Raw genomic sequence first — 12,290 nt, forward strand, 5'->3', positions numbered from 1 at the left:
TGTAATTATAACCACATTCTCACTATTATCTACTTACATATTTATTCATTACTATGATTACATTTATTATCATCTTCTTTTACTTATCATCATCTTCTATCTTTTCTATTTACATGATTTATTTAAACATAACTTATTTGATTATGCTTAAAATTATACATCATTCACATTATCTAAATTAAAAATTGAAATCTATACCACGCTTTATATTTTGATTGAACTCAATTGATTATTAGTTTTGGTCCAGATATCAGATATCGAAATTTCACACATATATTACTACTAGTTTTTCTTATGCGCGATGCGCAAAAAATAGGTGTCCAATATTAGTATTTTATTGGTTCAAACATATTTTAAATATTAGCTCAAAAAATATTAATATTATCTAAACTAAATTTTATGTGAACTTAATAGGTTATTGGTTCAAATATATTTTTATTTATGTTATATACATATATAAATTTGGTCCGGATATCAAATGTAATTTTTTTTTTGTACATATATTGGACTTCAAAGTAAAATATATATATATTTATTCTATTTAAACCAAATATATTTTAAAATATTATAAATATAAGGTCTAAAAATAACTCGTAATTAAACTTATTGTTAATTTTATAACGTTAATTTGAAAAAATAAATTTGGAAAAATAAGTGTTAGTAAACAAGTTTTCTAAACAGAAAACAGAAAATGAAAAACAGAGAATGAAAACTGAAAAATTAAAAAACAAAAAACAGAAAACAATTTTCTGTTAGTAAACAGACCCGTATTGTTTGTGGGGTTATGTAAATTCTTGAGTCTAATTCTACCTGTTGGATATACAACTAACATATCTCATCACGAGACTATTTAGAGCTTGTTGAAAAAAATGACATAAATGGCATTTTAAGTGGCCATTTTGTCGTACAATTTAAAGTTGGGTCCACATCTAATTTGGGTCAGATCAATGTGGATTCGGGTTCTTCGTAGTTAGACGAAGAGATCGATATATTGTATGCTCAAAATAGATAATGAGTGAATGAGAAATTGGTTCTCAAAGTAAACCCATTTGAGATGTAATTTGTATGAGGAAAAAAGTTTATGTAGCTTTTGTCCCACATTGGTTGGGAAAAAAGATTTGACCCACTATTTATACAAGGGCTCTTTCATAGCTTATTAACTTGTATAGCATAGAGGGTCTCTCTCGTACGATGAGTTGATCTCTTGTAGGTAGTGTTGCACAAATCTAAATATTTTTTTAGGTTAATATTTAACATTTTAGTATTAACTATTAAAGTTAGTTTTATATAATTTATAATTATTAGTCTTTAAAAAATTAAAAATACTTAAACAAATTTTAAAAATAAAAAATAAAATAAAAACAATACACAGGCGCCTAGGCGCCGATTAATCCCCGCCTAGACGTCCTAGGCACTAGGCGCTCCCCAAGCGCCCAAGGAGCGCCTAGCGATTTTTTCAACCATGCTCGCAGGCTAGTTAGTAGGTGGTTAAATGGAGAGTTTTTTTAAATACTATTGATTCTGTTACAATGTAGTATCTGTTCATACATACTTTCTCAACCTACTGAAGCATAACGAGCCAACGCTAGGGAGAGGAAGTGGTTAAATGGAGAGTTAGTGAGGGGAGGTGGTTAAATGGAGAGTTAGCAGTAACATTTTGTAAGCCAGAAAATACTAAGTTAATTCTTTATGTTACAGAATTAATTTCTTATTAATTCCGATCATAATATCTAGAAGTTAGTGGGTGGTTAAATGGAGAGTTAGTAGCATATTTAATACCTATTAGTGAGATGAGGTTACAATACCAGAAATGAATGCCATGTTTAATATGTCATTAATCCTTCATCTCGTATGTATTTCCAAGTTGAGTAGTAGCATTCTGTAAGCCAGAAAATTTTCACCTCGAAACTCTACTCCTCCTTCTTTCTAGCCACGTACCTGTGTTCATCTCACGTTCTTGTTCGCCGGGTTCCAAGTTTGTGTGCTCAAACGCAGGAATCGTAGTACGTTTTATCCTGGGAAACCTAGACCGCAACGTTCCAGTACCCCGGGAGACAGTAAATAAGATTTTAAGGAGAGAGACAACTTGACTCATGCATGCTTACAACCTATCCAAAGATCATCCACCTTCGTCCCCGTGTTATTCTAGGTTTATTCTAACCTTTTGTAGGTTAATTTTCTGGTTTATTTTCTTTTTGTGGATTTTTCTATTTTCTCCATTTTCTTGGATTTTTCGAGAATTATTTAACACAGCCGACATATATGTTTTGAGGTATCTATGTATACAATTAACTGAAAAATGTATTGTTTGTGAGGTTATGCAAATTCTTGAATCTAATTCTACCCATCGGATATACAACTAGCATATCCCATCACGAGACGATTTAGAGCTGACATATATGTTTTGAGCTATCTTTGTATACAATTAAATGAAAAATGTTTAAAAAGTTAGGCAAACATGTCCCACCCAGTATACAACTAGCTAGGAGTATATATGGTCACATAATAAAACCTATGTATATACTCCGCAATATGTCGTTATCAAGTTTAGCTGTAAAGGAAGAAACGACAGGAAAATAAAACTGGCCTTAATTGATACCTGCCTGTTTCAACCCTATGAGTTCCGTTGACATTTTAATGGTTATTGTTCATTGCTTCCAATCTAATAATTCACAAGTTTCCTCTCATATATCCATTCATATTTCAACATCAGCACGACTGGACTGTTGGCAACGTAACGTATTGGATATATATAACGTAACGTTGTTGGAGCCACCTTTTACAATCTGCTGATGCATCAATATTTTTTCAAATTCCTTTCGCAATAATGAATATAGTATTCCATCTGTCCCATTTTACCTGTCCTATTTACTATTCATTGGTCAAAGTAACTCTTTCTTCATTACTTATTTTCTTTAGTAATTTTTATTATTTTTAAATTTAATTTTTTGTGTTTAATAGTACTTTTAATGTAGTTTCTAAATATATAAATTTTATATATTAATGCTAAATTTAATATTATTAAAAATTGGATTAAAAATAACTTCAGTCAAGTCTCGTTAAACGAATCAGACAACCATTTTGGGACGGAGGTAATAATATTTATGCATCAACGAATATTGCATCCCAATTGTTGGGTGGAGGCTTGGAGAGTCAAGTCCAACATACATCAAAATATGATGCTAATTCCTATGTAAATAAAATGAGGTTGTGTCATTACTATCAGTTATTGTTAGGATCAAGCAAAAAACTATAACTTGTAGCGAAGACGCAACTTTATTCCCTTATATACTCACACGTAGCCACCAATATAATTGCTAGACTTGGCCCTTCACTGTCTTCCGCCCAACACTTAAATACCGTCACATAGTCATAAATTGTTGGACTTGGCCCTTCACCAACTCGGACCAACAGCCTTAACACTGAACCAGTGACCTGACTTTGATGTCACTTGTTAGGATCAAGCGCTTACCACTACGCCAAAAGTTATAACTCGTAGCGAAGACATAACTTTATTTCCTTATATACGCCACAATTTTGAGAGACAATGTGCTAGACTTAGCCTGTCAGGCCTCAACTCAACAATCCCCCTAGCCACCAATTGCTGGTTACCTTTCACCATCTTCCAGTCAACGGTTATAGTTTTTGGCATAGTGATAACTGATAAGCATGAGACTAAATATTATGAATAATAATGAATTTAAAGATATCCGCACATACACCTTAGTTGGCTTTTGTTGGCTTTTGTGTGATAGACTGTGAACAAAGATATATGACCGAACTCTAACAACCACAACATGAAAGTTACACCAAATGTAATTGGCACCTTGTGGACACCAGCAGGTTTACCCCCTCCTGTAATACCTATTTAATTTAGGTTAAAACTAATATCTGTCAGGCACTTGTGCCTTTTATGTAGAGTGCAATCCCTTTATGTAAGATTATTGATCCTCAATTGTTTGTGTTATTCATTGACTAATTAATACCCTATAATCCTATATACTCACTCTTTTGAACCAAAGAATAATAAATACGTACTATTCGTATAGTAATCCGTAAATGTGTGACTATACGGGGTACAACACCTCGCACTAAAAATTTTGTACTAGAGATATTACACATGTAAACCATGGACCACATAGAACAATAATCGTTCATCAGACATTAGGCAAGATATACCAGAAATGAATCGAAATATGATTATACACGCAAATTATACCATGGATCAGGGTCTATCTTGCATTGTAGACCTTGGTCCAACAATAACCTTCAGATTTTGTAGTTGATACATTCTGTACCTAGTTAACAATTTCTGTACATGTAGCTATCATATTATGTGTCAGCAATTATAAGTTATTTGTTAACTAAAGGTACATAATTTTTGTATCAAAGTTCACAATACAAATGAACCTACATACCTGGAAATAACCAAAGTGTATATGGATGGTTGAAAATATTGGCTTTTGGATTTGAAGACAACACAGCTCCGATTCTTTACTCCCCTGACCTGCCGATTGAACGGAACCATGTTTGGTTACCTTTAATAAATTTGTAGTCTCTACACTCCCATCTACCACCCCTCTCCATTCTTAATTGCGCCAACTTCAAGCTTGTGATCATTATATCATCTTTTTTGGTCCGTACCATGTTAACCACTGATCGAGCTACCCTTTACAGCCCGAGAATTAAACGACATGTGCTGGCCGGTCAACAGTTCTATCTTCTATGTCGACTTTCATGTCTCCTGCAAATCATAAGTGCGTAGAAAACACAACTTGACCCTTTGCGCTCCTGTACGACAATCCCCTCCTAACACCTGCTAGCTGGCTAAATCTGATATCAATTATTATAGGATCAAAGATTTACTATTATTACGCTAAAAGCTAAGTTATAACGTAGCTAATAACGAAGAAATAACTTTATTTTCTTATCTAGTAGCCAACACTAAATTTTCTATTTTTCTTTAAAAAAATGTTCGTATCATATTTTGGCATCATAATTTAGCGGGTAAGGAAGCATTACAGTACAGATATGTGTTTATTTTATTCAAAATAACTTTTATGATAAATTACTTAAAACGTAGCTTCATGATAACCCAAATATATGCAATTTATATCATATATATATATATATATATATCAATATGGGTGACATTAAAAAAATCTCAATCAAAGCTTTTTAATAATATATTTTTTATATTAATTTTATTTGTAAAAAAATAAATAAATAAATTTAAGTTGAAAAAAAAAACTAAAAGAGAAAAAAAAAAAAAAAACAAAATGAATGCCTTAGATGCATGTTGCTACATGCACCCTAGCCCCAAGTTATATGCTGAGAAAATCTTAACTTGTAGCCCTTGTCAGCAAAGAATCACAAAGATATATACTGACATAACTTGTCCATAGCTAACTAATTCAAAAAAAAAAAAAATAGTTCACTCCCGGTCGAGTTGTTATTGCATGGACTATGCTCAACACAACTATGTGGACCACATATAAAAAGTACATTATTTGTGTACATAAAGTACATTATTTGAAAGCACATTATTTGAGTACTGAAAGTACATTATTTTGCATACGTACTATCAAATAATGTATATTCAGTATACAAATAATGTACTTTTAGTATATTAAAAAAAATAAAAATGTATATTGTATTCAAGGAAAATACATGATTTGAGCTGAATACTAAAAGTACATTATTTTGTATAATATATATTCAGTACAAAAATAATGTGTTTTAATTTTAATATATTAAAATATACATTTGTATGTACCATAGTACATATAAAAATTTGCTACGATCCTAGAGTCAAAATTGACTATTGTCAAATACAAGTGTGGGGTGCGCTGAAATTAATATTGCAATAAAGATTGATGGAGAGGTGTCAATGTTTTCAAAAAAAAATGTCAAGCACCACTAAGGTGGTGGGAGTTATAGCAAGTTTACCCTAGCTTTAATTTGAGAACATGAAATTAAAGAAAGTTTGCAACTTTACTTGGTATCTTCACATGTCCTACTCCAAACACCCACCTCTTACTATATAACTCAGTGTTTAATTTAAAGTTGTCACCCAAAAAAAAAAACATCCCCCTAACGTACTTCACAACATCTCATTTTTCAAAAAACAGAAAACAAAAAAAAACCATTCTTATTGTCCTCAGCTCCTCTTTCATGGATCCCTTCACCATTTTATGCTACTCTCTCCCTCTCCTCTACCTCCTCTTCTTCTTCATATGGAAGATCCTAGACCAAAAGAAGCACCAAGGCTGCTACATTCTGGACTACCAATGCTACAAGCCCGGCGACGACCGGAAACTGAGCACCAAGTTCAGTGGGGAGGTGATTAGGAGGAACAAGAACCTGGGGTTGAACGAGTACAAGTTTCTGTTGAAGGCCATCGTGAGCTCCGGCATCGGGGAACAAACGTACGCGCCGAGGATGGTGTTCGACAGCCGGGAGGAGTGTCCGACCTACGAGGACGGGATCGTTGAGATGGAGGAGTTTTTCTTCGACAGCATCGGCAAGTTGCTGGACCGCCAAGGGGTTTCCCCGCAGGAGATTGATGTTCTGGTGGTTAACGTTTCGATGCTGGCGTGTTTGCCGTCGCTGTCGGCGCGGATTGTAAACCGGTACAAGATGAAGGACAACCTTAAGGTGTATAATTTAACGGGAATGGGGTGTAGTGCTAGCTTGATATCGGTTAACATCGTACAGAATGTTTTTAAGACGCAGAGGAATCTTTTGGCGTTGGTTGTCACCTCGGAGTCGCTCAGCCCGAACTGGTACTCCGGGAACGACAGATCCATGATTCTGTCGAATTGTTTGTTCCGGAGCGGCGGATGTGCGATTCTTTTGACGAATAAACCGGGTTTGATGGAGAAATCCATGTTCAAGCTGAAATGCCTAGTGAGGACCCACCACGGAGCCAAAGATGAGTCGTACGGTTGCTGTATACAGACCGAAGACGAGTCGGGTCGGATCGGGTTCCATCTCGGGAAAACGCTCCCGAAAGCAGCCACCCGCGCTTTCGTCGACAACCTTAAAGAAATCGCCCCGAAGATCCTCCCCATTAAGGAGCTCCTCCGTTTCGTTATACTCTCCTCCCACCGGAAACTCACCCGCGGCGGCAAGCCGCCGCCGCCGCCGGTGATTAACTTCAAGACCGGGGTGGACCATTTCTGCCTGCACACGGGCGGGAAGGCGGTGATCGACGGGATCGGGCAGAATCTGAACCTGAGCGAGTACGATCTCGAGCCGGCGAGAATGACGCTCCACAGGTTCGGCAACACCTCGGCTAGTAGCCTTTGGTACGTTCTGGGCTACATGGAGGCCAAGAAGCGGCTCAAGAAAGGCGACAGGGTGTTCATGATCAGCTTCGGGGCGGGGTTTAAGTGCAACAGTTGCCTGTGGGAGGTGGTTAGGGATTTGAGAGGAGAAGGGGAAAATGTGTGGAATGACGACATCCATAACTACCCGCCCCAAACCCTAACCAACCCTTTCTTGGACAAGTTTGGATGGCTCCAACATGAAGATCCAAACACCTTCACCGTTCCAGATGACTACGTCATCCCATGATTTTTTTTCTTCTGGTCCGGTAAAAATGCACTTTTGGTCCCTCAATTTTTACCGTCTCCCAGATCTAAACAAATTTGGTCACTCGAAATTGTCTAAATTGTTGTTAATTCAACCCTTCCATATAGTACTTAATTTCAAACTCTATTAGTACGCAAGTGTCCAGATCGATTCTGATTATGGGGCTACTAGAGTACTAGTGAAGTTTGACGACGGTAGTACTATATGACAAGGGACTGAATTCACAATACTATAGACAATTGATGGGAGATCAAATTTATTTTATTAAATTGGAAAAACATATATCAAATTTCATAAAGACTATAGTAATAGTTTGCAACCAAAAGTACATGTTTTCCCTTTTTCTTCTTTAGTTGTCCATTTTTCAGAAGAAAATGAAAAGAAATTAAATTAAAAGATTTACTTGCTTTCTTTGATTTACAGTGCTGATAGTCCTCTTATTTTTGTGAATTTTTTTTCTACATAAATATGTGAAATAAAAGAAAAATTGTACGTTGGTGATGAGTGATGACTTGGTGTAAATCACTTTGTATTGGTATACTGGTATACAAGTGTTTTAGTTATTTGCATTTATTACTTTATTAATTCTTATTTTCTAAAAAAATCAAAATATATTTTTTTTAATCAAGAGTCGATGGTACTACCAAAAAAAAAAAACAAAAAAAAAAATTATAGATCGAACTATGTATCCACGGTAACCATTTGACTTGAGGAACTCCCATTACATCATCTCGAAGAATACTCTGATCCCTAGCAACCCTGGGGAAGTCTTCATATGTGGATTGATCATTTTGCCAAATAGTATTTACTGAAGCATACAATACAATCTACACTAATACAAAACACCATTCGCATTTGTACTAGCAAACAATATGTGTGGTACAAATTAAACTTGCTTAATTTATGCGTCTGTAGTTGACAAGTACGTAAAGAATTTTTTTTTTTTTTTTTTTTGGGACAATACACTATCTTACCCTATTTGAGCAAATTTAAAAATATTTACATTAAACTCTAATATGTAGTAATAAAAATTAAATACTCATATGGCTAAAATTATGCAATTCTGACTACAAATTAGGAAAATGAAACACAAGCCTAAAGCCCTGAACCATGAGTATCTTGTAATGAATACGTCATATATATGGCCAGACAACCAGTGAGGGCAATAAAGGTTTTGTGGTAAAGGACCTTAATGCCCCAACTTACTAATCCTGGAACCCTAGATCTATGAAATCCAAACTGAAGCGCCACTCACCACTTATGTTTGTAATTATTAGAGCAATGCAGTATCTGTTTATAACTACTTACAAGGGTCAATATTGACTCCAACCCACCACTTCCCATATAAAGGGAAGGGGTTAATGCCACTGGACTACAAGGTCCTTGGCATTATTAGAGCAAAGTTAAACTTATAAACTTATTTTGTCTTGATTAACTGTACTAGTTGAGTTATACATTAAGAGTATTTGTAAAGATACATATAAACAATATTTTGGTAATCACTGGTTGAAATTTTAGAATAATTTATCACTATCGAAAAATAGTTAAAATACTTTAAAATTGTGATCAAAAGCCAAGTTTTCAATCACTTTGAGGATTAAAAGAAAAATGGATGTCACTATTTCCCACCAATGGTAAATAATAGTGGTTGTAATACCGACCACTAAGCAAAAATTTAGGATGGCAAAGCTGTTTAAAGATATTTATGGCAACCTAACTTCACCATCTTCACCTCCTCCTTGTCCTCTTCTTCTCTTCTGCTTTTTGTTCACTCTTTTTCTTTTCTTCTCCTCTTTCTTTCTTTACTATATATAAATGAGTAAACCTTTTCAAAAATTTTGAAATGTTAAATTGGACACCAAAAGTTTTTCAATCACCTAAAAAAATTGTTAGAAATTCCAACCATTGGAGCAGACATAAATTAGGTTATTTACTAGAGTTATTTACTTCAATTCAAAGTTGAAAATTTTCATCTATTTTTAAAGTGGTTAAATTTTATTTTTTTTTAGAAATAGACGATTTTTCATCAATGAAGGTGCAATGTGCAAAATTTGATCATGAACTGTTCGTGTGTGTGTGTATGTGTGTTCGAATTAAATTAAAAGTTTATAAATTGTTAACAAAGATAAACACATATACGGAGTGCGATGTAAGATTAATCTTAAAGAAACTATTGTTTTGACTTTTGAGAAAACGTACCCTTACACAAGTAATAAATATATTTGTTCCTTTACATTTTTACAAGGATGTGATGTTTTATTAATTTGAAAGCCATGAATAAATTGAATTATCCTTTTCATGTCCCTACCGCAGTTGTGTCGTTGTACTGTATGGGGGTTAGATCTCTTTATGAAAATAAAATTGTTGTCGGATAGATGTACTAAAAATCATCATCATCATCATCTCCTCCCTATATAGTGAAGTGCATATATGGTTGATTGCGGTTTTGATAGTGTTATTTCTTAGAGACATTTCGTTGTCCGCATTCTAAAACTAGAGTTTCTATTATGAGAAAATGGATGGTTATGACTTCTTGAAGTTGTATATGAGGGACGCTCACAAAAGAACTTATTTTCAATTACAAAAAATTTAAAGAGTTAATTGTATATGTTCATTTGGACAACTTCAACAAAATTGATCATACATTTGACTTAATAACTACAAGGTTTGAAGTTTAATTATAACTTCCTTTATGAGCTATCTATTGGCTTTCTTGTTTGAGCCGGTGTTGGTTTACCTCCTTATATATATGTTCTTTGTCAACTAGGCCACATGACAGACTTCACACAGAGTGCACGGCTATGAGCTCTCCTGTAAATAAAAAGAAAAATACATTAACTATCATTTTTTCTTAAATTATATAACACATAACAATCTCAATTAAAGTTAATAACTAAATATACTTTGAAGACTTGTTGATGAAGTAAATCGCTTGATATGCATCAACTAGGCAACAGACTTCAAAATATTTGTATACTAATGTTCACAACAATGTTTGATTCATATCTTAATAACCAGCTTGGTTGACGTGAGTGATCATGCACTCTTGTCCCTTAAAGAGAGGTCGGGAGTTTGAACTCTGACCATCTCAAAACCAATCTAACCAGCATTATTAGTGCCTGCTCAGGACACCTGGACACCTGGTTACCTGACAAAAAATAAATAGCATATACTTTGATGTTGGTAGCAAAACAAAGCTTAACAACTGATTCATCGGTTGATAGGGTCAACAATCAATGTGTAATAGTGGAAATACAACATAATTGCAGTGTGTACATGGCCATGCCATGTGAATTGCTTAGAGTTGCATAGATCAATAATAAATTGTGTTCATTAATTACATGGCAAAGGGTCGAAGAAAGTTGCTGGAAATTAGCGTACGGACGCCTATGTTTTTATGATTCCATTATTACAAAGCTGCATAGGCAGTTCATGGCATTACTCTTTGCTCTTTCGGTTGGAGGCTTTTAATGCCCAAAATTTAGCTTTCATACGCGTGTTTGCCTAACAAAGTGATATAATCTTATCTCAATATCTGTGTGTGGCAATTAACAGTACGTGGAGCATGTTGCCTAGTACATGGAGCATTAATCTTTACAATACATTACCTAAATTTTAGCCTTTTTGTTAGTTTAATTCCTTCACTATAAATACATTGTATTGTAAAGCATTTTAATCATCAATTAAACAAACACTTTCTATTCTTCTCTTTCTCTCTCAATTATATATATATATATATATATATATATATATATATATATATATATATATATATATATATATATATATATATATTACATTTAATATATCTAACATTTGGTATCAGAACCTGTCAACCTCGAGATATTTCCCGTGGTGAAATATGGCTACAAATTTCAATATTGTATATGGTTGGGGCCCAAATTAGATGAGAAACTCAATTACAATTATTGGCAAATTATGATAACCACACATTTAAAAGTTCAAAATCGTTGGATCTTTGTTGATCCGGTCTACAAGAAGGAGCTGATGCAGCCGCTATACGGCGAGATCAATTAGCCTTTGGACAGATTGACCAAGGTGTTGATTACTCTATTTTTGGGCAATTAGCTCGTGCTCAAACAGAAAAGCAAGCTTGAGACATCCTAATGGTGTCACACACAAGAGTCGATCGGACACAAGAGTCTAAGTTGCAGTCGTTGAGAAGGTTGTACGATCATTGTGAAATGACCTCTGCAGAAACAGTAGATACGTATTTCACTCGTCTTATTGATCAAGTGAATAAGATTAGGTTATATGGAGATACGAATGAAGATGGTGCAGTGGTTGAAAAAGTTCTTCGAACTATGCCGATGAATTGAAGTATGACCATGTGGTGGCTTCAATAACAGAGTCACACAAAACTGAGCTCTTATCAGTTGCAGAGCTGAAAGATATGATAGAAAGTCATATTGACAGGGTTGAGTCAAAATTGGAACCACTTGCAGAAGAAGCTTTGAAGAGCCAAGTCACTCTTAATATGACTACCCTAATCAAAGCGGTAGAGGATATGATCTAGTTTGAAACGGGGACGGGGACGGGGAAAATTTTTGGGGATCGGGGACGGGGATACCCCTCCCCGCCCCGCCCCGTCCCCGAATAATACATATAATTAAGAATTATATATATATATATATATATATATATATATATATATATATATATATATATATATA

The 12,290-nt window shown here is 34.4% G+C and overlaps 1 protein-coding gene across 1 annotated transcript; it reads left to right on the forward strand.

Annotated features, from left to right (window-relative positions):
• The first annotated feature begins 6,060 nt into the window (after window positions 1-6,060).
• Window positions 6,061-8,165, forward strand: LOC116026196 (3-ketoacyl-CoA synthase 12-like). The gene has a single exon (XM_031267665.1). It carries the CDS (start codon window positions 6,175-6,177, stop codon window positions 7,576-7,578), a length of 1,404 nt encoding a protein of 467 aa, XP_031123525.1. The 5' UTR covers window positions 6,061-6,174; the 3' UTR covers window positions 7,579-8,165.
• Window positions 8,166-12,290: the final 4,125 nt, after the last annotated feature.

This window comes from Ipomoea triloba, chromosome 7 (genome assembly GCF_003576645.1).
Source record: "Ipomoea triloba cultivar NCNSP0323 chromosome 7, ASM357664v1".
Classification (NCBI taxonomy): domain Eukaryota; kingdom Viridiplantae; phylum Streptophyta; class Magnoliopsida; order Solanales; family Convolvulaceae; genus Ipomoea; species Ipomoea triloba.